Genomic DNA, 26,454 nt, shown 5'->3' on the forward strand with positions numbered 1-26,454 from the left:
ATGGAAGGGATTTAATATGTGTAACACTTTACTTAGACTGTGCTACATAACATTGACATAACCAAGGCATAAATATGTTATGGCAGATGTCATATGCTGTTACAAGCTGCAATGTAAGATTATATACATTAATATAACAGTGTCATGTTTCCATTACTGGTAACTAACATGACACATGGTACAATGTTTAATGTTTTAACTGCAATTGACAACTGCTTATAATAGCAACATTACAATGTTACATTACTGCACATAATCTGTCATGACGATTCATGATGACATATGACTCAACATGTCATACCATGTTTATGGCAGGGTTATGTCCATGTTATGTAGCAGGGTTCAAGGAAAGTGCTAGTGAAGCACCAAAAGTAATCTTGACGAACAGATGGACTATAACAGAAAGGCCTGTTTTTAACTGCCTGGGTATCCTTCAGTCCTGCAGAGATTCCTGAGAACCTTCATAGTGTTTTCTTTGCTCTTTCAAAGAATCTTCACTGTCCTGTGTACAACAGATAAGTGTCATTAGATCCAATTGCATTTTAATTGTTACTACTTTCAAATGCCAAATTGCTTGAGGTAGTGTGAGGGCTTTAGATAAGTGTTATCTGAATATATAGGGATATAAGGAAAGCTTTTTTTAGGTAGCATTCAAATGGCAGGTTCTTACAAACTCACACTGTATGAAGATGAAGAAGAGGAAGAGGTGATAGAAGGGGCTTTCTCCACCTTATCCGTTTGTGTAGATGCTCCTTTATTATGCTCGCTGTTCCAGTGTTTCAGTGTTTTTGCTGGTAGAGAGTAAGAACAGATAACATAAGCGAACAGGAAAGCTTCGTTGTTTACGCTAATACTAACATGCCCATATTATAAGTGATTGCAACTCATTCATGCTAAATTCTGCATACGTACTGTGTTTTCTTGAATGATCTACTGCCTTATATGAACTGAGCATGGCAAATGGGTGATAGGACAAGGTGAATGGGTGAATGATGTTGCTCTGAAGAAGTAATGGAGGAGAAAACAAAAGAAAGGGAATGTGGGATTACTACTACATACAATGGTTTGGGTTCTACACATACTGTATAACTTAGTTTACGACTGCAGAAATGTTGATGAGTTGCTTTACTTTCGTGTCTTGATGAGGGCATGAAGCAGATGGTTTGCAGCTATACAAGGACAGGATGTCTTCCACAGGTAGACTGTTCTGAAATACAGACAGGAAAGAACATAGTATAACACAGTTCCTAACGAAGATTGATCTTAATCTACAGTGGCATTTGCTGAGGGATGGAATATTATATATCAAGTCAGCAAGTGAGCAGTCAGTTCTTAAAAGGTGATGTGTTAAAAGCAGGAAAAATGGTCCAACTGTGATGGCTAGATGACTGGGTCAAAATATCTCCAAACCATCAGGCAGGTCTTGTCCAAAACAACAGCAGGCATCTAAGGTTTAGTGATGTGATCCATGGAGGATCCACCTCACAACTCACAGGACTTAAAATATCTGCTGTTAAGGTCTTGGTGACGGATACCACAGGACACCTTCAGAGGTCTTGTGGATTCCATGCCTTGAATGGTCATATCTGTTGTGGCATTATGCAGGTGGTATTAATGTAATGGCTGATCGGTGTGATATTGCACACAGATCTGACTAGCTTACCAAAAGCATCCCCGCAAATGAAGAAAGAATCATAGCCTTTCTTTCCTGTTGGTTAGGATACTGACTATGTCCAGGACTGATGACTCCTCTAAAAAAATAAAAAAACTGACTAAAAGAGTGCACAATTTTTAATAATCACACAAAACACATTCAACTTAAAACCTTACTCACATAAGTTCGGTCTCAACTGGACTTCTTTTATCTTCTTTTTCCAGCCACCACAAAGCTACACTTACAGCTAAATCATAATGAGCCTATGATATGGGAGATATGGGAGAAAAAAAAGTTTTTATAGCTGCCACAGACGTTTAGTAACTCACAGTCCTGAACCAAAATGGTCACTTTCAGTCCAAAGTATGACCTTGTTCTTAATTCACATTTGTGCATTTGACAGCAGTGAGCTTGTTAAAAATAAAGACCAGATAACACTGTTGTTACTCAAGTAGAATCAGATTGAATCCAACAAAATCCTGCATGAATGAGAACGGATAAGCCTACTCCTCCAGTAAACACAGAACCTTTCATCTATTCTACAGACAATGCTTTTTTAATTATTATTATTTTATACTATATAATTTCTGTCAACTTTATTTGTTTTTACATAATTTCAATCTAGCAGTTGTTCTTTATGTTGGGTCAAGATGTTATGACGAATGGAACAATAAAAACTTTTTTTTTTCTTTTAGATTGACATTCATTGTAAAATAAAATATTCCACTTTTGTATGACAGTGACAATATGCTAAAATGCATTTTGTTTATTTATTTAAATAAAATGTTAGTACCTTACCACATCATCCAGCATAGAAGTGCCCTTCCCTTTAGGATCGAATCCATTTTCTCTGAGTTTCTGTCCAATATATTCACCACTCATAAAAACAAGACATGTACAGTGGTTATACTACACTACTAGTATAGGTACCCTACTTCAAGAGATTAATACAAGTCATGATGAGAGAACACTCATGAACTTAAGAGAGATCAAGGTTAACCAAACAACTTAAATTCTTCTTTATTTAAACAGAGAACTGCAGATACTGGTGAGCAACTCACAGTAGGGCTTTAATGTCTCGCTTTAATCGCCTAGTTTCCATGTTTCAGAAAGCCAACAACAAAATCAGTCCTGAGTAGGATTTATTTCTAAATGTACAGGCTCATACAATATCTGAAATGACATAAAAAGCAGCACTCAAAGACCATTAAAACAAAAACAAATTTCTATATTTCAATATTTAACATTTCATAATTAATCTGCTACCAGGGGCAACATTAAACACAATGTAAATCTGAGGGCCAATTATGTCTTAACAAGGATAGAAAAGATGCTTCAAGTGACATAAAAGTGATATATTTGACACAAATATAAACCAAGTGTGTTTTCAATGCTACAGGTGTGGTATTCAAAAAGCATCTGAGAAAAATCAAAGTACGTTTTGTTATACTGCTTACAAACCTCCGCCACTGTGTGGTCAAATATGTTCTGAATGTTCTGAGATGCTTTCTGAACACTAACCAAGATCTTTAAAAAAACATGCACCAAGTGTCATAATTCATCATCACTGCAAAACACATATGGACATAGGCTGGCTGTGATTTTAGGCAGAAATTGAGATTGTTAGATGTAACAAGACTAAACAAATAAAAAAAAAAACACTAACTCACCAAATGAAGACAACATACACAAGGAAATATCCATTTAAAAGGTAAACATTTGCTGAGTACTGCGTAGAGTACACAGGAGACAAACCAACTCTCTAGTAACAGGAGGCATATCGGGTAAACAGTCTATTCTGAATTATTAATTCAGAACCTGAACCCAGCAGTCAACTTTAATAACATAGCAACCAACACAGAGATAGAATCTTCCTTCATAGGTTATTTGAAAAAAAGGGAGGGAGTGACTCAATCAAGGGAACTTGAAATAAAAGAAACAATAAAACTTTATTGATAAATAATCATTAAAACAGTAGTGACAATGTGGGGAAAAATAAGTTTATTAATTTTTCTGAATCCTTTTCTTCCTTTTGTCTTTGAACACTGGAGAACTTAAAAATTTGGTATCCGAGAACTTGTCCCCACGCCTCATTTTACTGTGAAATGAAGAACCAATAAATGAATGAAAAACAGAGACAATCAAACAGTTGCTGTTGCAAATACCTTTTTTAAATGAACAAGATTTTAAACAAAGCAGTGCTCACCAGTTGAGAGGCGGCTCCTTGTACGACACAGGGGCTGCTTTTCTACGCGTTCGCCCTAATGAACTATCTTTCAAGTCTGTATTTGTTAAGCTCTTCATGGCCCTCTGATCTACAATTTAAAGAAACAAAACACACAAACTGCAGTTAAAAACACTCAATCAGTGTGGCCTAGCAAATTTTCACCTGACAAATTAAGCAAGAGCAAACATTTCTTGTACTAAAAATAAACATCACTCATGCCAGACCATAACTTTTAAAGTTGACAGATCATTGTACTCTTCGCACTACACAATTTATTGTCTTGGAATCAGGATCCTTTCTTGGTTGTGGTTTGCACACTACTCGATTAATCAGCAACACAGGGCCATAAATTATTCTTTCACCAGAAGGAACCTGCAACAAATCTTTATGCTCTCCAAAAACACAAAAAGACAAAAACACACACCAGAACTGCGATGGCATGCATGAAACATGTTTTTTTTGGTTCTTCAAAAATGGACATCCATAAGAGACAAGCAATACAAGCTCTCTGTGTGCTGGTCTCTGTGTTGTGCGCTCTTATTGGCTGTAGCTAGTCACCAACAATCACAACACTTCTCACGCTATTGGATTTAGGGTCATTGACAGGTCCAGATATTAAACCTGCTAGATATGTGTTGGGCTTGCAAGGCAGTAACAACCGCTGAGCGGCCTCTCGGATCATGTTATTCAGCAGTTCAGACATAGCAACCAAGTCAGCGGCGAGCGAACACCCATTTGCCTCCAACATAAGGTTACAGCAATCTCCAAAAACGGTCAGTGACTCACGGATAAAACAGCCTACTGTGAACCTGGAATTAGCCAAATTAACCAAATTAATGTTGGTTTTGCCAAATCGATCAACCTAAATATTTTATTTTTGCAAATAATAAACCACAGTAATATCTGTCAAATGTCAATATACCTAATGACCACCTAGCAGTGTTTAAAAAAAAAAAATCTTATATTACCTGGGGATTGATGTGTCACACTCCATCCTGGCTCCTCATAAATTTCCACAGTTTGAGAGGAGCCATCTGGTGAGGGATGCTGGGCGGTGTCAGGACTGTCACATGTAAAACTCTCAGCAGAACCTACATTAAGGGATTCCCAGGGTGGCCTCTCCTCAGACAAGAAGTCACTTTCTTTCTGCCTGAGCTGTTCAGTTTTTCTTGGGGTTGACTGATTGTGATTGCTATGCTGAGGAATAAACCTCTTTGCATGAGTAGGAGGAGATCTCTCGCTTTCTTCATTTGTTAATTGATTGTCTTGAGAGCTTCTGTTGAGTGCCGTATTCTCTTCAACAACGTATGTTTTTCTGCAATTGCTCTTGTGGCCTTCAGTCCTATGAGGTCTTAAACTGACATCTCGCATTATGCCATGGTCAAGGTCATGCAAAGTAGATACATCACAACTGTCAAAGTTCATTGAGTGGATGCTGTTTGTATTTCCGGTCTTTCTTCCAGGTGCGTGCCAGGAGGACTCTTCAAGAGTAGGAGTCTGTAACACTTCTGCTGACTGCTGGGACACAATACTGGAAGTGCTATTTTCCCTTACGTGGCAAATATCAACTGTTCCTGGCAGTTCACTTGTCAAAATGTCAACATTTTGATTAGCGCTAGAACTTTGACCTCTTCTCTTACCTACAGCATTATTTTTTCCTCTTGCTGTAACGTTCTTGTTTCTTACTTTAGTCTTCACCTCTATTCTGGGGTTCTTGGGTTTAGGCTGCCTTATTGGAGATAGGTCTAAGGAACTATCTAAAAGATTTTCATCATTGACAAAGGATCGGTTTGTCAGAACAGGCGAAACCCCTTTTTCTTTTCGTGATCTCTCAATTAGCCCTGAAGAGGTGTACTGTGAATCATGTTTGTCTTTCAATGCCCTTGAGTTTGCTATTTGTCCACAGTTGACATCATCTTGAATGTCGACTAAATGCCTATCATTCAAAATGCCATTGTGGACAGAGGTCTGACTTGAATGGACCACATATGTCCCTCGGTTTTTCCCTGTGTCGAGTTCTTCTGTCTGAGCGGATGTTTTACTCTGATGGTTTTCTACTTGGTCAGAAAGAATTCTATCATTCAAAATGCCATTGTGGGCAGAGGTCTGACTTGCATGGACCACATACGTCCCTCGGTTTTTCACTGTGTTGGGTACTTCTGTTCGAGACAGAGACTGAGCGGATGTTTTTCTCTGACGATTTTCTGTTTGGTCAGGGAGGATTTGAGTGTCAGTGTCAACAGTGGCTGAAGGGTGACTGCAAGTGCTCTCCTTCAAGCGTGATGCATATTGGTCCATACTGATAGAAGGAGCTCTGGTTTTCCTGCTCTTTTGTGGTCTTGACTTCTGTGAGACTACAATTGTTTTCCTGTTCTTTGCACTGTCGTTCTGAGGTTCCTTTACAGCCTGTGCTTCATCTTCGTCTTCAGTGCATTTGTCAACAGAGAAATTAACAACAGAAATATCCTTACTTCCTTTCTCATCATGTTGAACTTCCACATCACTGAAATAGTCATCCAGTTCATTATTGCTGGAAACACAATTTGATGCAGATGAAGACACTACATAGGTTTTCCGTGTGTCTATATATTCCTCACTGCGCTTCTGAGAACTACACATTCGCTTGTTTGTTTTAGCATGACGAGAAGCACCATTAGTCTTTCTGCGTGCAGCGACCAGCTCTGTTTCTACTTGTTGTTGCAAACCATCCTCATCATTCCTACGAGGAAAGGCACATGTATTGATATTTATCTGGACTTGATTTTCAGAGTATGCTTCAACAGGTGGAATCACAGCCATAGTATTTAGATGCGTCACTGGTGCTTCCCCATTAGAGGACATAACGCTCTCCCGACTCCGCAGTAAGCAAGACTCATTGGTTTTCCGATATCTTCTCTGATCATCTTCACAGCTTTTCTTTGGCTTTGTCTGAACTGTTACTATTTCAGAAATGTTGTCAACTATAGTCATTTCCATTTCAGTGTCATATAGAGTATTGTGAACTGTTGCATGATCTTTCTCTGGACTAGGAAGCTTATCCTTGCTTTTAACTGAACAGCGACGAGGTAGATGATCATTCACTGCTGAGACATTCACAGGCACGACCAGGACATGCTCCTGCTCCACACATTTAGACAGACTGGTTCTGTTGCTTAGTTCAGGTAGCGACTCATTTACATCTTTCTCAGACAGAGCAGCATCTACAGATAGACAAACAAAAAACAATCCAACATAACTGTTATTTTAACACTGCATGATCAGGAGAAATCAAAACTGCACAGACAATTATTGCAATACAAAGTTTTATCATCATCATTGGTGTATTTCCATTAATTAGTCAGTATCATACATCTGCTCAGAAAAGGCTCATACACATTCTTAACCAGCAAAAATGGCTTTAGGCATGTAACTGCAATAAAGATAGTCAATTAGTACTTTAAGGAGATTAATAAAATTATTCAATACATTTTCATACCTTCAGTGATCTCCCCGTTCAGGCTCTCAGATGCCTAATATGAAAAATCATGTTTAATAATTGAAACCTTACTACATGCAGTTCTGCAAAAATAATGGCATACGTTTCAGATGACTTAAGTATTGAACAATGTGTCATTTGTTACCTCTTCTTTGGAAATAAAGTCGACTGCCTTTGCCATGCAGTTGATGGAGGAGTTATAAAAGTCGCGCAGAATGGAAAACTAGAGTTGAGAAAGAATCGCTATTAGAAATTATATAAACATATTTTAATCAAAACCTTAACATTTATAATACTGAACATGAAAAAAACAACAATTTTAAAGAAATGAGAGATCGATAGGGCTAGGCTTCTTTGTAAAAACCAACTTTAAACTAGTTTAAACAACTTACCATCTGTTTGTTTTTGTGGCGCTGGATAGCAAGCTCAAATCTCAAGGCCTGCACATCTTTCTGCAAACCCATAGTCTCAGTCTCTAGCTGCCTGGTTCTCTGCTTCTGGGCCGCCAGAGCAAGAGCAAGAGCCTTGTTGTTAGTCTTCAATGAGAGCTTAAAGAATGATGACGTGTCTGAGAGAAAAAAAGTTACAGAAGATCAGACCAGATCAACTAATATCTTATGAATGGGCTTACATGAATGTATGGCATTGAAACCTTTTTTGCTTTATGTCTTGCTATGTTTTAGTAGTTAAAGTGAATATCTTACTGTTGAGTTTTGTCTTAATCTTGGCAGCAGTCTGCTTGATCATGCTTTGTTTCTTCTCCGTCATCACTCCTAGCGGCATTTCAGCACAGGCTGCCGAAAAAGGTACACTATATGAACAAAAGCATTGGGGATTGATGCTGCTTTTTTGAGTAACTGTCTCTACTGTCCAGAGAAGGCTTTCTACTACATTCGTAACATTACTGAGGTCAGGATGTTGGATGATCACCACCCCACCTCATTCCCAATGCACCCCAAAAGTATTAGATGGATGATCAATGCTGGGGGGGCTCTATACAATTCTAGACCACATCAGGCAATAAACAAGGTGCCAATAGGATGGTGATGATGATGACTCAGTCATCTTCTGTTGGCAATACTTCTCTACGGGGACAGTGTGGATTTGCACATCTGTGCAAGCAATGGGTGCAATTGAAGTAGCTATCTCTAGCTAGCTAGCTGATTACATTTATCACAAGAGGGTCCACAAACATTTGGACATGTAGCTAGTTAGTTAGCTAGTGTGCCTTTAACCGTTAACTTAGCTAGCTAGCTAAGTGAATGTGCTAATGAATCAGCCTCTAAACGTAATTGTGAGGCAAAACACCACTTATTTTAACTAGGCTAGCTAGTTGTCTTGATTGGCAATGCTTCTTGTATAGCTAGCCAACTATCAATTTACACAACTTAAAATAACTAGCTAGCTAGTTAGCTAACTTGACCACCGCTACCTAGCTATAGCTAGCTACCAGTTCAAATACCGTTAGCTAACGTTGGAACTCACCAGTGATCGGCTCAATACATTGAGGCTAGCTAGCTATCTAAAATGTAACTGAACTACTTTACTAGTAAACAGACTAGCTAGGTGGTTTCTTGAATAGCTAGCACGGCCTCACTGTAGCTCCTGTAGCTAAATACGACTGTACAGTAAGCTGTCTAACCCGTTCGCGGAACTAGGAGCTAGCTAGCTACCTATAGCTAAATCTCTGTGCTGAATTTCAAACACAAACAAACCCGCGGACTCTCCAAACGCTTCTTCAGCGACTCAGCCCGAGGTTTAACCTCGGTGTCTGGACGGACTACTGTCTCCTGCTGGACGCGCAGAGGTCCTACCAAACAAGAGCACAACGCTTTTATTCAGCTACTGTTTTATTTGCTGTGATTAACTTCTCTCCCAGCAATAATCACCAGAACAAGTGGTTGAGATTTTTTTAAGAAACCAAAGCGCAATGTTTTCAGTTTACTCACAAATTACAAATACGTTTAGTCTCATTTTCGAGCGCGTTTGCTAGGACTTGTATTTTGAAGAAATTGAAACCGGAAGCCAATGTTGCTCACTTTTCTACCATCCATATGATTTGTTTCAGCTATCAAGAAAGCTAGCTAGCTGGCTAACCTTGCCACGAATCAGGTCCGCGGTACAATCCGAGGGTTACATATCCTTTATTTTATTGAACACAGCTCAGCTGTAGCCTGAAATGGATGGACAGCGCTGGTTGCCACTGGAGGCGAATCCAGACGTATGTAGCTGCTGTTACTTTCATTCAGTAATGTACGATATTCAGTGTGTCCTGTGTCATTCCCTCACCATGAAACAGCTGAAATCTGTTCAGCTACAACACTGCGTCTCTGTCACCAAACTGACAAATGTATCCACCTTAATTTCTTCTGTTTTTCTGTCTCTGCCTTTCAGGTTATGAACCAAGTGAGTAGATGTCTTGACTCGGTTTTTGGAGTCCTGGTACCCTGGGGTCATATCTAAGCAAACCAATTAAGCCAAAGGTGTTTGTAATGTTGTAATTAAGTCTCTAGTGGTATCTGTTTCTCTCCCTGAATATATAGCTAGCTAGCTGCCCATATATGAAGTGTTAGGAGGTGATGGGATTGAAAGTTGCCCTTGTCTTGTCCTCCCCCTCCTGCCCTCCCATCCCTTAAATAAATAACTCAATCATTGGCAGTCCAGCACTCCTGCTCAGACTGTCTTACTGTGGACTTTTATGAACCATTATGTCTTGTAGTTTTTACGACAGCTGGGATTGGTACCCACATGGCAGTTTGGGGATGTTTACGGTTTGGATCCAGAGCTCCTTACTATGGTGCCAAGGCCTGCGTGTGCTGTTCTGCTCCTGTTCCCTGTGACGGAGAAGGTAGGACTGAAACGTCTGTTCTGGGCTGGGTTTCCAGAAAGCATCATGCTGACCACTTTCTGCACCGGTTAATATGACTCTAACAGTAAGATGCATTTGGAGAACTGGCCTGGTTCAGTTGTATGTTTTAAACATGGATTCAAAAAATGTTGGTCTAGGATTAGCTTCCACCTGATTGTCTAAAAGTGTTTCGTTCAGCACTTTTCAGTGCTGCCTGAAAACATGGCACATTTGAGTCTTTAAGATTAAAATTAAAATGGCTCCACATCTGTCAAAATATGTGGTCTTTACTTCTGTGTCCCACATGTTTTCAGTTATGCTCATAAATTGAGATGATCTCTGCAAAAGCTTCTTTGAATTAATAAGTGAGAGTTAGATCATGTCTGTCCAAAATGGGCCTGGTGGGCCAAAGATGTCTTCAGAGGATGTTTATCCTAACACAATCACCCTCTCACCCAGTGGGGGATCAGGAGCGTTGTGTTTTCATGCATATTTATACAATTTCTTTTAACATTACAATTAGTATCAGAAGATACAGGATTTTCCGTTCTTGTCCTTGTGACTCAATTGCCAAGGTTAGTGTGTTTGTGCAGGGAAGGCATCAAACTGCACTTTACACTGGCTGTCCTGGACTGAAATGAAAGAACATTGGTGAAAAGTTATAAACCCAAATTGTCATTGTAAGAAATTGACTATCATACTTCCTGCAGGACCTTGTTGTTTTAAATGCTCCTTGTTTTTGTCTCTTATGACCATATACCTTAAATTGAGTTCTATTACTCTTGATTACTCTTGATTTTTTTAAGGGTTCTGTAGAAAAGGCAGTTGTTGTATGTAGAACCCTGGCAAATCAAATAAGCATGGTAAAATTGTTACTTTAAATACAATAAAAATATCTTGTATAATGGTTCATTATAATATCTTTAGGGTTAAGTCAATAAAATCATCATGGACTTTGTGGAAAGCTGTTTTTCTATTTAAACAAATTTAATGCACGATTACTAAATTTCTCCAGAATAAAAATAGCAAAAGAAGTCATTTTCCACCTGCTACAGTTATACATTAAATTTGAGATGATATAGGCTACTGTGATTAGGAGCAGTATCTAAACAAGCAAAATGGAAAGATTTAACTGTTTTTGCTTTTAGAATCATCCTGGCTGTTTGCCATCTTTTTATTGCTGTGTTGTTTGCAGTTCAGAGACGCCAAGCAGTGCGAGTGGTGGTTCACCTAATGGGCTCAAATGTGTGCCACCCCAACGTCTTTCTACACCCACTCCAATTGGTCCCACTAGCGATAACAGTTTGTACAGCTGAGATATTGCACTGTTTAACTACATGTCTATTAGAAAAAACAAGAAACCACACACTTTTCCTCTGTTTCCCTGACTTAAAAAAACAAGACTTGAAGTTCAGAACTCAGTCTCCCTGAATCAAAGTATTGGCCATAACTTTTCAGCACACTCTGGAATGCCTCCTGGGGAAACACTTCTCTCATGTCATTGAACTTCGCTGGATTTGACTAATTCTAAGAAGTGCAAACTTTCCAAATTTGAATCTGCTCCATGAGATTATCAAGGACGGCCATGTGCTACTGCTTCAGTTCTTTTTCTTGCAGTAGAGAACATCCATGGCCCTCTGCTGGATGATATCAAATACCACATCAGTCTCTAAGAAGATTTGTGCATATGTGTACAACATGAGCACAAATTGGAAATCTTCCAGTTTCATTATAAAACCCTTGGCACAATCCAATGTGTTATCATCCACTGTCTTATCTGCAATGATGTTATAAAGTCTGCAGGAGGCCATCATAGTTGATTGCCACAGTTCTCACTAGTTGGAGTGTTTCTGGGCAACCGGCAGACCCAAGAAAAGATGTCCTCTTTTGTGGATTTGGAGTTGAAGTTTGGAGAAATTCATCCCTAAAATTGTATCCCTGCATGTTTTCATTTAAAACTTCAAAAACTGAATATTACCTGCACTATCAACATGGCGAACAATGACAAGTTGGGCACAGCAAGTAATATCAGTTGTTTCATCCACCTGCCATCCAAAAAAGGGAGCAGCCTGAATTTCCTCTCTGATCTCATCGGAAACCATGGCTGCAAGAGCAGAGATCAAGTCATTTGGGATAGAATGAGACATACCAGAAAACAGAGCTGATGACTGGAATTGTGTGTCCAAGACAGGTCTTTTTTAGATAATGTTTCTGTGAACTCCCTGTAATTCTAGTTGTTAGATGATTCACTACTCTCATCATGCCCCTTAAATGATAGCTCCTGACGGCCAAGCAAGGAAGTCACTACAATAAGGCGGTTTAGGAAGGCCCTGTTTTGTTTAACTGTTTTGCTGTGTTTTGCCACTTGAATGCGAGCACCTTCATTAATTGCATGTTCAACCATGACCCTGCCCAACTTAACCTTGCACATGCACTCACATGTTCATTGCCTTTTATGTCTGGTAAAAGTTAGGTTCCCAAAACTTAAATTTCGACCAGACAAGACATGATCCCTGAGATGATTTCATCAAGAGGCATTGCCAACAGTACATTTTCTTTTTTCTCAAGCAAATATCAAGAAATGGGCTGCAGTTTGTCTTTCGACTTCGCTTGCAAAATGTGCAATAGGACTGGAGCTCCCAGTGATTAAGTGACTGTGTAGATCTTAAAATAGCTGTCAATCAAAATAGGATTCAGCCTTTCGACTGATCCTCCAGTCATCTTGCAGAAGCTCCGTGTCCAGATCCGCTCTGTGTCAGGGGTTGGGACAAAATTGTGGCAAAATTGTGGCATTAATCCAATGACCAGTGAGTTTCGAAGCAATAGGAAAAAAATACGTTCCATGCAGCCCCTTTGAAGTGAATTGACGGGAATGTATGTGAAGTTGAGGCAGTCGATTATTTCTGTGTAAATAAATAAGTAACTAAAAATAATAATGTCATACTGGACGCTAAGCTTAGTTGGTTGAGCAAAGTCTGCTAGTCCTTAGATGTTTGGCTGGGTTCTTTCATGATTTTCTGAATGAGTCTCCAGTTGACTTTGAGCATTGTGTGCTGCTTGAGTGCAGCTTGTTGAGCCCATTTTGTCTGCTTTACATGTCAGAGTTCCTAAACAGGACGGCCAGTAGCCGAGGTTGGTCTAGTTTAATTAATCCCAATTATAAACTGAATTGGATTGTTCATAGAAGTGGTACAACATGACTTAAGGTGAGACTGCCAAGAGTACCAAACCTTTTCCATCTTTTTAGTGGTTAGACGTCAGGTAGTGCCTGATAAGGTGTTTCATGAGGTGATTTAATAGTAAAATCAGCAGTTGTAATAATAGCAGTAAATGCAGGTCAGATGTGTCAGAGGGAGTGGGTAGACAGTAAAGCACTAACAGCAGATTAAAACTGTACTTTTAAACGGATGTAAAATGTGGCTAAACATAAAATGTAGCACTGGCTGCTGTTTACTTATATTTCTCATAGTACACATATTCCACATGAAGCTACCGAATATACCAAAAGCCCCTTCCTCAGGCTTAGCTGGAATTCCAGTTCTAGAGAAGTGTGTGGGGGAGTATCGGCTGACTGAAACCCTGCCATTTAAAAGAGCAGGGTATCAGTGAGTGTAGAGCTGCCAAGCACCCTGTTTAAAAAACAAAAACAAACTTAAATTAGGTATTAGACACTAAATCAGTGTTACCAGCAATTTGTACCAAATTTCAAATTTAACATTAATTTCAAAATTCAAATTTTACATTTGGAATTAACTCCATATCTTTTGTCTCCTTCATTGGTCATAGAATAACAAAGGAACTGGCCACAACTGTCCATTAAACTGCACATCAGTCAGCTGCTTAATTACTTTTGAGCCTGTGAAAATATAGGAAGGAACTATACGTAAAAAAGTTCTAAACAGTTAATGTAATTTGTTTCATTTGAACTAAAGCAAAATGAATGTTCGGTTGTTCCTTTTCATTACAATATACTTAACAGCCACCGCAGATACATTGACACATTCACTGAATCACACAGTGACACTCCTTTTTTCCCCCAATTTTACAGTATGAATCATTTAGACTGGAGGAAGAAGCAAAGATTAAGGCACAGGGGCAAGAAGTATCATCAGAGGTCTACTTCATGAGACAAACCATTGGAAACGCGTGTGGCACTATAGGCTTGATTCATGCAGTGGCAAATAACCAAGGGCATCTTGAATTTGGTAAGTCATGTTTAGAGCTTTCAGAGTTATATAATCAGGCGTTATTATATACATTTATTAATTTATAAATATTTTCTGTTGGACATTTACAAACATATGTAACATCTATGTGGATGTAAATGTATTCCTGCATGATACTTTAATTATTGCAAATTATTTCTTTGCAGAGCCCAGCTCACCACTGAAGACATTTATAGTGCAATCCTCTAAATTGAGCCCAGAGGAGAAAGCAGCTTTCCTTGAAAAAGATGAGGTTATTTAAACGTTCAATGCCGTTTTCTTATGTAGTGATCGTACCTTTGTGATTGACTTGGCTGTTGATACAGTACTGTATAGTATGTGTTTTCTAAAGCTTGTTTAAAAAACACATGCATGCTTTATCTAAACATTTCCCGTTTTATCATTTACAGAGTATCCGTGTAACACATGAGTCAAGTGCTCAAGAGGGCCAGACAGAGGTTTGTGGCCTTAAAATTCTGATGGATTGCAGTAACTAATGGTACCTGGTTTAGCTCTGTTTATGGAATTTGTGTTTGACTATTAGCTGTGAATAAGTCATCTTCAGAACATTCACACATTCAGAGCATGTTTACCTGAATACATAGTGCAGTAGCTGAGTGTCAGTTTTTGCACCTTTGTGCAAAAATATAAGGCAATGCCATATATAAGATTTTTATGTTTAATTAAAAATATAATTAATAGATATTAATTTAAATGCTTGTTTAACAGGCTCCAAGTTTAGATGAAAAGGTGGACCTGCATTTTATTGCCTTTGTGAATGTTGGAGGACATTTATATGAGTTGGGTAAGTAACTGATCATTTTGAAGTACAATTTATTTATTATTTATTTATTTATTTTTGCTTAATTCCATATTTATGCCATTTTATGTGTCCTTGCAGATGGACGGAAACCTTTTCCAATTGCTCATGGGAAAACCTCAGAAGACAGTTTTCTTGAGGTGAGTATAGTCAGACTGTAGCACTGTAGATCCACATTGTTTCATGCTTGTAAGTCAGTTTAAATGCACTATATGTCAAAAAGTAGCTACCTATGCCTTCTAAAGAATGAATTTAACTAATTCAAGGTGTTCTCTTAGCTGACACAGGCATTCATCTGCACAGACTCTCGCACAGCGCTGGTGTCGACTCCATATAAAAGCACTATCAATAGAGTGGGGTACTCTGGGGCAGCCACACATGACTCTAGGAGCTTACGGCTAGAGGAGTATTGCCACACAGTATTGGGCAGTTTAACTGCATTCTCTGCAGTGATGTAGCACCTTTGGGATGGGCTTGAGCAGCATTAGTGATTTTAAATCCCAGCAGTGTTCTAATGATCAGTCTTCCTAAACAAGTAAAAGCTGTTACTGCCCTTTATTTCAAAGGAAATGTCAGACAAGCGGGTGTCTGCAGACTTTTGGCCATAGAGTGTACTTTTGTGTTGTGCTGATGGGGAAGCTGAATAATGTCTGTAGAGTATATGTTGGAATAACTGTTTTGTCTGTTTGTTTGCAGGATGCTGCAGAGGTCTGCAAGAAGTTCATGGCACGTGATCCCCAAGAGCTTCGCTTTACTGTGGTGGCTCTGTCCAAAGCATAAACCACTCACCCACTTTTTGTTCTCCCAAGAAGAAAACTGCCAATCATTCTCAAGTGCTGAACACGTTAGAATGTTTGCATTTTTACGGAGTAGATTTTGATAAAATGGTTGCTTGCTGAAAGCATTGAGTATTAACAGCTGCAAATTTCCCTGGTCTGATGTGTCATTATAAGACATACAGTCGGGAATTGAATATGAATCAAAGAATCTGGGTTAAGGTAAAAAAAAAAATACTCAAATGAAAGCATATAATATAAAATCATATCAAAATGCAGTTCAATTACTACTTTCATTGTAACTTGGTCCACTTGGCTCTCTCCCACCTACGGAAGCTCTAATTTAAATAATTGATAGGTTTCTTCAAAAATCTGCCTGGAAAAGACTGGATGTTATGTAGAAAGGCTCCAAACTGACATCCATTGCTGTTGGATGGAATTATATGGGTGTATTAAAGGTTAAACTCTTTATAAAAGCTGATGTGTTGTGGTTTGTCACATTTCCGAAGATTATTATAGCCATTAAGTCATGATGCTGGCTTTTTAAAAAGGGGCAATGAGGAATATAACAAGTTCCAGATTATCTGAATACTACATATTCACAGTTAATAATTATGCAAGATATAAAATACTTTATAGCTTTAAAGGATCCCCCTCTTTGTTTAAACTGATCATTTAACCATGGAATGAATTTCCCCTGGATGTCTGAGTCGCTCGCTGTCTTCAAACGCTGTCTATGTTTAGAGGTGTCTTTGAATTTTAGTCTATTCAGACTAGCTAAGGTTTTATTCTTGAGTTAATAGCGAAGCACTTTTATAAGTCGCTCTGGATAAGAACATCTGCTAAATGCCGTAAATGTAAATGGGTAAAAATTGACCCATGTCAAAGTTTATAAATACAGGAAAAATATGAACATTTTTGATCATTTGTGGAGCATGAAAGGTTTTCTTCTAATATATATATATATATATATATATATATTGTGTGTGTATATATATATATATATATATATATAATCGTAAACCATGTTTGATTGCATTACATACTGGTTAAATTCATATTATTGAGGTAAATACAGTGTCTATAGAGATAAAAAAAAAAATTCCACTTTTGAATGTTTCCACGCGCACCGGGTCAGTTTAACCCAGAAACATCACGTATAAACATAAGTAAATTCCCCCCAGTGACCGAGGTTGTCCTTGCTGCGTAAAGCCACATGGGGGCGCAGACTGCTTCTGCAGCACAGACTGCACAGCGGTCCTGCACGGCGGGAGCTGAACGGCAGTAAGTGAGCAGTCTGCAGGACGGGTGTAGGTAAGTTTTGTGGAGAACTTTTCTGGAGTGAATTTTGTTGTTCTGAAGCCAATACGTGAACGTTTGCAAGGAACTTGGAAGGCCTACAGTGGTGCGTGGTTTTGTGGTGGCAAAGATGATTTTTAAGGTGTCACGAGGTGTGTGAGAGCGAGGCGTTACCGTCCACAGGTAAGTTTAGACAGGGTTAAAAGTTTGTCCGGCGTGTTTTTCTCCACGTATCGTGTTAAAACATTTAGCTACAAACAAATGGTGACTCTGCACCACGCACTGCATGGTGTGCTGCCAAAGGGTTAAAGGATTAACTTAGTTTACTCCTTTAATTAGACTTACTCTCATATAGAAAGCCAAGGCACCACACTATGGTGCTTTTAGTGGCTTTGGAGGGAACACGCTCCTTTAGTAGCGAGCTTCCAGAAAGGACAATTGAGTGAAATTGAGGAGACATGTCTAACTGCTGTGTTTTCATAGGCTGTCCAAGCTGTAGACGGAATTACGACTCAGAAGGAGCAAATCTTACACACACACACACACACACACACACACACACACACACACACACACACGCAAGACGCTGTCGTCACTTGTGGTGAGATGGAGTGGAAAGACTCATTGTCTGACTGCGATGCAGCTCGTTCAGAAGCTCAGAGATGGATGGAGGTAAGAACTTCTACAACATGTATATAATCTTATTTATTTTTTGTTTTGCATTTTTTTATATAGCATAACTTATAGTTACCCAAAAGACACACCACAAGTTTGTAAAATGATTATCACACTAAAGCATCGACTGGGACAAGTTAAATATACTGTTGACATAATAAAGGTTTGGCTTTGAGCTTTGGGCTGGGTGATATTGCATGAATATAATATCATAATACTTCAAGAAGATTTCACTACACATAATGTCATTATTCATTTATTCTGACGTCTCAAGTTTGAATGGACACAATCTTTAAATGTGGAGGCACATCTAAAATGCTGTCAAAGAAAAAAATGTGTTTAAAATATATTATATTGCTCTGCACTAATATCAGACTTAACCAAGGGCCGTGTGGTTTGTCTGTGGTCTAGAAATACTCAGGATGTTCACAATAGGCTGAAAAAAAGCATATTGTGATACAGGAACCATCCATATCATATTGCCTGGCCCAAGTTGAACTCAACTCGACGTCTTTGAGGTCATTTGATTCCTGCAGTCATCTTAGACTATCAGAGGGGTTCTTTAGAGCAATGCCACAGAGAAAGAGCTGAAGAGTGCAGAATGTAGCTCTACCAGTCCTAAAACTGTACATTTAAGCTAAGAAACTTAACTTACCAGTCTCCACTTTAGTCTTACACTGATGTGTATAGTAGTACAGGTGTCCATAGAGTAGGCTGCATTTCGCAGATATACAGTATATCATCAATGTCCGATGGAAAATTGTGTATCTCCAAACTGGTGACTTTACAGGAGAAGGGGAAATTTTGTTGGTCTGTTTAATCCACAGCTATTTGCCCAGTACACAGAGCAGCTATGTGGTTCAAATCATGGTGAAAACTAAAAATAGACAGAAATGGAGATACATGTTTTTTTTATTGGACATCAGCGATATACTGTCATTTACTTCTAGCACAGACACCACCCTGCACGTGAATACTGATATCGATATAGAAACTATCAAACTGATTTTTGACCAATTTTGCAGTTATTGTCTTCCATCAAACCCAGTGCCACTCCCTCATCCACTTCAAGAACACAAATGATGTGGATTTTCCTGGCCTCGTAAATTCTTTTCTCAGCAGGAGATGGCAGACCAGAGCACTGGCTGTAACTAAACAAATATTGTTCTTATTTCATGAGGGGTGAATCTGAATGCTTTCAGTGTGACATCAGCCCCTCACACTTACACACTGCTTCATTGTCATGGGCACTGGGCCTTGGCAGGGCTGTTTCAGAGCAGCCTGGTGCTGATTGCTCCTGTGCATAGAAAGGTAATGTGTCATTGGGCCCCTCATTTGAATGATTAACAGGTTGCCAGGCGTGAGGGCACACTTAACAGAGCTGTAAGTGTGTGTATGTGTGCAAGAGGAAAGGCCAGGTTGTTAAAGTGGACTGAATGGTCTGGAGTCTGTCACATGCACACATTCTTCCTCCAGACTCCATGGTTGTGGCTTTAGACATTCCTGTTTTGCTTCAGTGATGGCTTAGTTTGAAGGTTAAGACTGCTACTTAGGAATGGTACAAGAAACTGTGTAATTGATTGATTTTAAAATAAAGTGAGCACAAATAAAGCAAAATGAAAACAAGTGGTATGGAATTATTAAGAGGAAAAATTAAGGAATTATGTGAACACCCATAAATCAAACAATAAAGCAGTTTTTTAAGTATTATTTAATTATAGTATTGCATTTTTTGAAACAAAAGGTATTCTTCATTTAGTGAATTCAGGAAAAGGTGTAATACAGGAATACAAATGACAATAAAACAGTACACATAGGAAAAATTCAAACTAATCAATTGACTGTACATGTCAAATAAGTATATAAATAATAAATAAACCAACAAATTACTGTATTTTACTTATGGCAAGAAACAGACCTATGTTGCATAACAGCCTCTGTATAGAAGCTCAGAACTTCCTTTTCTACAACTGAGTATACTCATTTCTGAGTATAAAATCCAAATCATATTAAATTGCTCAATGCTGTATAATCTTATGTTTAGTGCATGATCTGATGTTTCTTCACATGAACTTTTAATGTGCTTCTTCTAAAGTCACTGGCACTAGACCACTAGACCTACTTCTTGATTTGGGTTGAAAATGTGAAATGTTGTACACGTTGGAATCAGCCCTCATTAGTGTTCAGTGTACCCTGTGATTGCGTAAGGATTAAAATGCTTTGGCCCAATTAATGATGGGCTGCATTGCGTGTGTCCACACAGCTCAGAAAGCCTGGCTGCTCCTGCTGGACTGAACAGAAGCTTTGTGTTGGGGTTGTTTCATGCTAATATGTAACTGCTTCAGATTCAGACCTCACATCATATAACTGCTCTTTATGGCTGTTGCAGAAACCTGTCACCTTGATCCTTTGTTTGTGCCGCTCCAGGATTATATAAAAGGGTGAAAAATGCAGTAGATCCTCCAAATCCCTAAAAGTTAACTTTTTAATGAACATTTGCATTTTATAAGTCACATTTTGTTTGACTAGAAACATTCCCTGACTAATTTGAGACTTAAATACTTGGATGAACATTTACTACCACATAAACCTTGTCTCTTATTTTACTACTTTTTAGCACAGTTCGGAGTTAACGCAGTGCGGAAAGTGAATGAGCGGTCACTGACTAAAATGCCATTAATCTATATATATATATATATATATATATATATATATATATATATATATATATATATATATATGCGCTACATAAACATGTGGTAAAATAAGCCCCAACCTCAATAACCTAAAGTTATATAGTGGTCATTGGTTCTGGAATGACTGATACCATAAGGAAACAGCAGGGGTCAGAATTTCATGTTTTATGACTGGAAATGTGAAGAACCATTTTTGTGAAGAACCAATATGTATTTTTGTGTATTTCCTTTCACTATTTCACCATTTTACTACATACGTAACAAGATGCATTAGTTGTATGGGCCATAATCCAGTAAATTGAATCTGGAAAAGTTATTTTTGATGTCAGTCCACGTTTTGTCAGTGCTGGAAAAGTAGACATGGATTTCTTTGGATGTTTTGATTCTTGGGAATGAAGTTGGAATGAAATTCTTTCAGATTTTCTCTTTAGTGTAACTGGATCTTTCAAGTGGCAGCATGGACTGTGTCAGGAATGCCAGGAATGTTGCTATTATATTGCTGTACTGTTCTGAAGATACTGCATGTCCTGTAAAGCTGTACATCTAATGGAAGAGAACAATGGAGGGAGTTTGGAAGATTTATTTATTTTTTAAGCCAACACCTATTGGTCCTAGCATAGCCAGTTCTACCTGTTCCATTCACTCATGCCCCCTGAGACTGACATTGCTTTGTACCCTCAAAGAATAATCATTGCATTTGTTTGTTTTGTATTTTATAATAATGGGTATTTTTGGGACAGGTTATTTTAACTCTGTGTACTTGGTGGCAGTCATAAAGAAACAAATAACATCCTGTGCTCTTCTGGCTGCACTAATCCTACTTTTTTCTGTCCATACACCTATTTTCTGTTGGTTTTAGCACCGATATCAATGCTTGTTTGTTTAATTAAATTAAATTAAATTAAATTTATTTATTTTTGCAAGTTAAAGTCTGTGCACCTCCCCATGTTGGATTGCATGGGATTACCTTCTGCTTGTGTTGTCTAGTTCATCTGATTAGTGCATCGCTATTCTTCATTAAGAGACGTTCAGACAAAGTTTTAGTAGAGTAAGCTAGTGTTTGTTTTTAGTTGACATAAGCCAGTGAGAGTGCATGTTGTAATCAGGGGGTAATCACAATATACATGCTTCCCTGTGTGGGTAAGCAATAACAATAGGGTGCCTCTCCTCTGTATCCTGCAGCAGTTGCTTGAGATCATTGGAAAGGCATGAGACTAGAGCTGCATGCTGTATTGTCACATTCTTCCAGATGCTTGTGTTTTCTGTGGTTTGGCTGCTGGTCTCCTGCCCTGTTTGCTGAAGGACCTGGAGCAAAGTGAAGCAAACCCAAACTCTAGCTCGAGAAAATATGCTGTACTGATGTGCTGGTCCTTTCAGGACAGGAACTCGAAGTCTGGAACATTCCTCTAATTGCACATCTTACCTTCTCACTTGGTAACTGTTGCTTCCTGTGTTTGTTCTCTTCATATAGGCAGTCACTAAGAAGAAATTTGGAAGTAGCAGCTTCCGGAGCTCTCTGGAGAATGGAGTTCTCTTGTGTGAGTAAGTAATGCTATTTTTACTTGTGCACTTTACTGTAGCTTTGATATCTTTCTGAACAATGTAAAAAAAAAAAAAGCTCAGGCGGTGAGGTTGTTGATTCGATCTGGGACCATTAACTTTGTATAAGCTGTTTCCTCTGTTTTACAAAAGGATAAAGACCATGCAGGTCAAACACCATGCAACATGTTTGGTGTAATGCATGGAAAGGGTTGTATGGCCAATACTGTATCCAGTATGGCATGTTTCAATTTCAGCCAGTTCTTCTACCAGTGCTTTGGTGTGTATTTTATTTCTTAGTTAAAGGTACTGTAAAGCCTTTTCTCTTGAAATTGCCTTCAAATTTGGAATTCCAGAAATTGCTCGAGCGCCTCCCAAGAACCAGTTCTGATTTCATAAACATGCACAGTCAAGTGGGTGCGGCAGCAATGTAGTGTTGGTGTTGTTATTGTTTCAATGGCTTTGCTGCTGTTGTACCAAACACTGACCTGCCCCTTCCAGTAATTCTTGACTAGGACTTATTTTGTCTCCTTGCTCCTGCTTTTTGCACAGCTTCAGGAAACATTTTTGCTAGCAGATGAAAATTAGAATGAGGGGAAAGTGTTTACAGGAAATATTTGATGAAGGGTATTACAGAGACCTGAGCTGTATGGCATGCTGTTAGTGAGAAGGAAGATGGAACGTCTGGGTGAGGCTTTGTGAAGGGTGGGTTTACTCCGAGCTAGTGCAAGCTCAGGGCTTTCAGCTCCATTTATGAACCTGACTGGGTGGTTCTGGGCGGATGCGTGGGTAGCAGCACCTCTGGATCGACATACTGGTGTCAGATCAGTGACTCAGCAGCCTAATGATGAGCTCCGTCCATTACAGGAGCTCACTGCACCCTTCCTGAACCCTGTGCTGCACACAGCCTTCTGCTTAATTATAGTCTGCACTGAGCCAGTGACTCCACTGTTTCCACTGCAAAATAAGTGAATGGGTGTAGTTTATGAAAAGGGGGCATTCTAACATGAACCACTTTTATCCATATGAAATGTTCTGCTGAGAACAGAGGTGAGCAATACAACAATATTTAATTGGTATTGCGATCAGTTTTTGTATACTGAATATCATCAATACTTAAAGAACTCATCAACTGCATGATTTGTTACAAATAGTGTTTTTAATTCAATCTAGTCCAGCAATTTAGTCCATTTAGTTGATCAGTCATGTTTGGTCTCTGTAAAGTAAATTGCCTCCTTATTTATGTAGTGGAGCTATGAGGCTAATGTAGCTAACAGTTATTGAAAATCCGACTAAACATGTTTTGGCTGATTGACCAGTTTTGGGATAAGGGGTAGGGATTTATCTTTGAAGAGCTGCTCCTTTTAAAGTCCACATGAATAGAAGATCATTCATGAGATCATATTACTTCTGTCCCATGACGTGTTTGTTTCTGAGTAATGCACTGTATTAGAGAGGACCTCTAAGCTAGCTCGCTATTTTGCTGAGTGAAAACTGAGGTTGAACGATACTGAACCATTACTAAGTATAACTAGCATGTTAACTGAGGTGGTAGAGTAATATTACAGCATTTTGTGTGAATATGACTTAATAATATAATATAATATGAGGTTATGCAGCAAAGTTTGTTGACAAGCATTATCCTGCCCAACGAAGATGCTGCCAATTGCAGTACACAGAGACTAGAGTAGCAACAATAGAGGTGACAGTTAAAGCTGTTCATTTTAGGGTACAAATGCCACATAATGTTGCTTTAATGTGACAGAAAAATACAGTAAAGATGTTTAAGTCTACATTGATTGGCTTTGTCTCCTCACCTCACTTCATTAATGCTGTATACTGTTGATGTGTATTTTTGTAGGGACCATATGATTAATAATGGTAAAAAAGGAAGAACCATATTCTTAACTCATCTGAGTCAGTCCATCATGAGCTGGATCAGGTGTTGGCAGGGAATAGTTGAAACTGCTGGGCAGGGGGTTCCCAAAAGCAAAATTACATAACACTAATGTGAGTATTGCTCATCATCCAATTTTAATTTTCCCAAGAATATGCCTATACATCTTCTCTCCGCAAGAATATCCATGTTGGAAACAAGCTGTTCCTGTTAACAGCATGTTTCAATAAGAGTTTGGCTCTTCCTATCAGGTTTTTCGGTGGGACTTTATAAACCAAAGGCATGTGTTCAGCATTAAAAGTCATAAACAGTTTGCAGATGCACCTTACTACTGTTGGTGTTCGTGATGAGGCTCACTAAATCTATTCTTTCTCTCTACAGTCTAGTTAACAAGATCAAGCCTGGCATTATCAAGAGAGTTAACAGACATTCCACACCTATCGCTGGCCTTGTAAGTTCCTGTGTTCTATTGTGTTTTTAATGTGGAATGCGTTATATGTCTGTAGACCTGAGCACAACCTTTTCCATGTATTGATCGTATAACCACATGGTTTGAAACCATCTGCTGTCACAAACTGAACAAAAATGTGAGTATCGTTTTGAAAGATGGAATGAAAGCTGGGCTGTGGTGTGAACTACATAGAAATGAGCACAGATTAGTTCTCTTAGTTAAGTGGTTTCACAGTCTGTAAAAGTATTTGCTAAAAAGTGCTAAAAAGTGTTGCTAACAAGCTAATGAGCTACTGCTGTAACCAAAACCAAGAACAAAAGCTGTGTTCCTGTTTCAGTGATGCGATTAGCTTTTCTTAAACCAGTCAGAAAAAAGGAGCACTTTGTCCCACCTCCAGCACCACAAATTACGAAACCCAGTATTAACTAAATCATGACGAGAACATGTATATACTATATAAATAAAATATTTGTATGAGTATATGAGTAGTTGTATGCATGCGTGCATACTGCATGTATTGACATCATAAGGGTTTGGTGCATTTAGAAAATAGAAAAGCTTCTAACAGGAATCAAATATGATTTCTAAAAGGACCGCATGCATTTTTTGTCTGTCTGTAACAGTAAGTAATGTGCAGAATTTTAAAATGGTTTAAAGAGACAGTGAGGAACAACATGGTGGTTTGCCACTATTGCTGTCATTCCAGTTACACACAATTTACACACCCTTTTTAAGTACATAAAAGCGGACCAGTTGCTCGAGTCAAGCCCAGCCCTGTCAAGGCCTGAAGTGCAGCAAAGCATGCAAGCCCATTTGGTGCCCATTACCCTTTAAAACAACAGGATATTTACCAAGGTAAATCTGGATATGCAGCTCCATGTCCAACAAGCATTACAGCGGTATTTCCGTACGACAGTTCCAAACCTGAAATTTACTGAGTATAAACTTTCAGCTGAGAACTGAAATGGCAATGTTCTTGCAGAGGCATGCTAAAGAAAACATTTCAAAACATTCCCAGTTTGGAGGATATTTGTGCTGTCGTGAAGTTGCTGTCAAACATCTTTGTGTTGAGGGTGATGAACTGAAATCTGTGAGGAACACTGAGAGATCTATGCAGCATGTGAATGACTTCTGAAAGGTCTTTTGTCTAAAATCATCATTGTTTTGTCAATTTACCGTTGTTATGCACTAATACATCCAAATACACAGGCTTTAAATCTGGTAAAACCAAGACTCATTAGGAAAAAGTGGAGTTCTGTGGTTTAGTGGACTATTTACTGACTTTGGCTAATGGTTCCTTCAGTGTATCCTCTGTTTAGTTTTAGTTTGTCCCTGGATCAGTTTTCCATAGCAGAGCGCTCCATGTTCCATCAGACCTCAGAGCTGTGGTTTTCCTCTCTGTCCCATTGGATAGCTGATCCTACTTTTAACAATTTGGAGAGGAAACCTACACTTGTGTGGTGTGCTGCTTGGCCACATTAGAACATTTGGTCTGGATAGTCTTTGCATTGAGGTTGAGCTGAGGGATGACTGCAGGGGCTCAGAGCTCTGTAAACAGGCTATAATTGAGCTGGGTGGCTATATCTGAACCAAGCCTCACCACTGGGAATAGGGAATTGGCAATAAGGATTACATTAATAAACCTTTTCCATAGACCACCAAACTTGTTTATTCCAAAATGGGAAAATAGTGTTAATTATTATTTAGTGACTTATTTAATGAATTATAGTCCCTTTTAATATATACACACATGTACATGCATACTATGTACACTATGGCCTGGGCTAAAGGGGTATAAATCCCCCCAGCATTGAGCAGTGGAACTGTGTTCTCTGGAATAAAGAGGCTACATCCAATACTTTTCCCAATAAAAGCAGGATAATCTTTCATTA

At 38.7% G+C, this 26,454-nt stretch overlaps 4 protein-coding genes across 5 annotated transcripts in view; 2 read left to right on the plus strand and 2 right to left on the minus strand.

The window, feature by feature from the left end:
- Nucleotides 1–286: 286 nt before the first annotated feature.
- LOC140561058 (uncharacterized protein C2orf80) lies at nucleotides 287–2,799 on the minus strand. The gene is made up of 8 exons (XM_072685926.1): nucleotides 2,716–2,799; nucleotides 2,453–2,531; nucleotides 1,835–1,917; nucleotides 1,664–1,751; nucleotides 1,130–1,207; nucleotides 913–1,000; nucleotides 679–791; nucleotides 287–502 (listed from the first exon to the last, which is right to left on the minus strand). The coding sequence occupies exons 1-8, from the start codon at nucleotides 2,754–2,756 to the stop codon at nucleotides 434–436; spliced, it is 639 nt and encodes a 212-aa protein (XP_072542027.1). The 5' UTR covers nucleotides 2,757–2,799; the 3' UTR covers nucleotides 287–433.
- An 837-nt stretch (nucleotides 2,800–3,636) lies between these two features.
- Nucleotides 3,637–9,042, minus strand: sgo2 (shugoshin 2). The gene is made up of 8 exons (XM_072685922.1): nucleotides 8,842–9,042; nucleotides 8,061–8,150; nucleotides 7,749–7,924; nucleotides 7,502–7,579; nucleotides 7,357–7,390; nucleotides 4,850–7,081; nucleotides 3,861–3,969; nucleotides 3,637–3,752 (listed from the first exon to the last, which is right to left on the minus strand). Exons 2-8 carry the CDS (start codon nucleotides 8,137–8,139, stop codon nucleotides 3,659–3,661), a joined length of 2,802 nt encoding a protein of 933 aa, XP_072542023.1. The 5' UTR covers nucleotides 8,140–8,150; nucleotides 8,842–9,042; the 3' UTR covers nucleotides 3,637–3,658.
- A 355-nt stretch (nucleotides 9,043–9,397) lies between these two features.
- Nucleotides 9,398–16,481, plus strand: uchl3 (ubiquitin carboxyl-terminal esterase L3 (ubiquitin thiolesterase)). 2 transcript variants are annotated; one of them, XM_072685928.1, is made up of 9 exons: nucleotides 9,398–9,577; nucleotides 9,751–9,839; nucleotides 10,076–10,204; nucleotides 14,253–14,409; nucleotides 14,577–14,662; nucleotides 14,820–14,867; nucleotides 15,139–15,214; nucleotides 15,311–15,369; nucleotides 15,926–16,481. In XM_072685928.1, the coding sequence occupies exons 3-9, from the start codon at nucleotides 10,151–10,153 to the stop codon at nucleotides 16,007–16,009; spliced, it is 564 nt and encodes a 187-aa protein (XP_072542029.1). In that variant the 5' UTR covers nucleotides 9,398–9,577; nucleotides 9,751–9,839; nucleotides 10,076–10,150; the 3' UTR covers nucleotides 16,010–16,481. The 2 variants fall into 2 exon arrangements, with proteins under 2 accessions (XP_072542029.1, XP_072542028.1); XM_072685927.1 differs by having other exon boundaries at nucleotides 9,751–9,762.
- A 798-nt stretch (nucleotides 16,482–17,279) lies between these two features.
- Nucleotides 17,280–26,454, plus strand: part of lmo7a (LIM domain 7a) — a 44,374-nt gene continuing 35,199 nt past the window's right edge. The window contains 4 exon segments of the mRNA XM_072685929.1: nucleotides 17,280–17,319; nucleotides 17,788–17,976; nucleotides 22,147–22,217; nucleotides 24,493–24,562. Of these exon segments, the coding sequence (XP_072542030.1) occupies nucleotides 17,911–17,976; nucleotides 22,147–22,217; nucleotides 24,493–24,562 (207 nt within the window). The 5' untranslated portion in view covers nucleotides 17,280–17,319; nucleotides 17,788–17,910.

The sequence above is a fragment of the Salminus brasiliensis genome, chromosome 8 (assembly GCF_030463535.1).
Source record: "Salminus brasiliensis chromosome 8, fSalBra1.hap2, whole genome shotgun sequence".
Taxonomy (NCBI): Eukaryota; Metazoa; Chordata; class Actinopteri; order Characiformes; family Bryconidae; genus Salminus; species Salminus brasiliensis.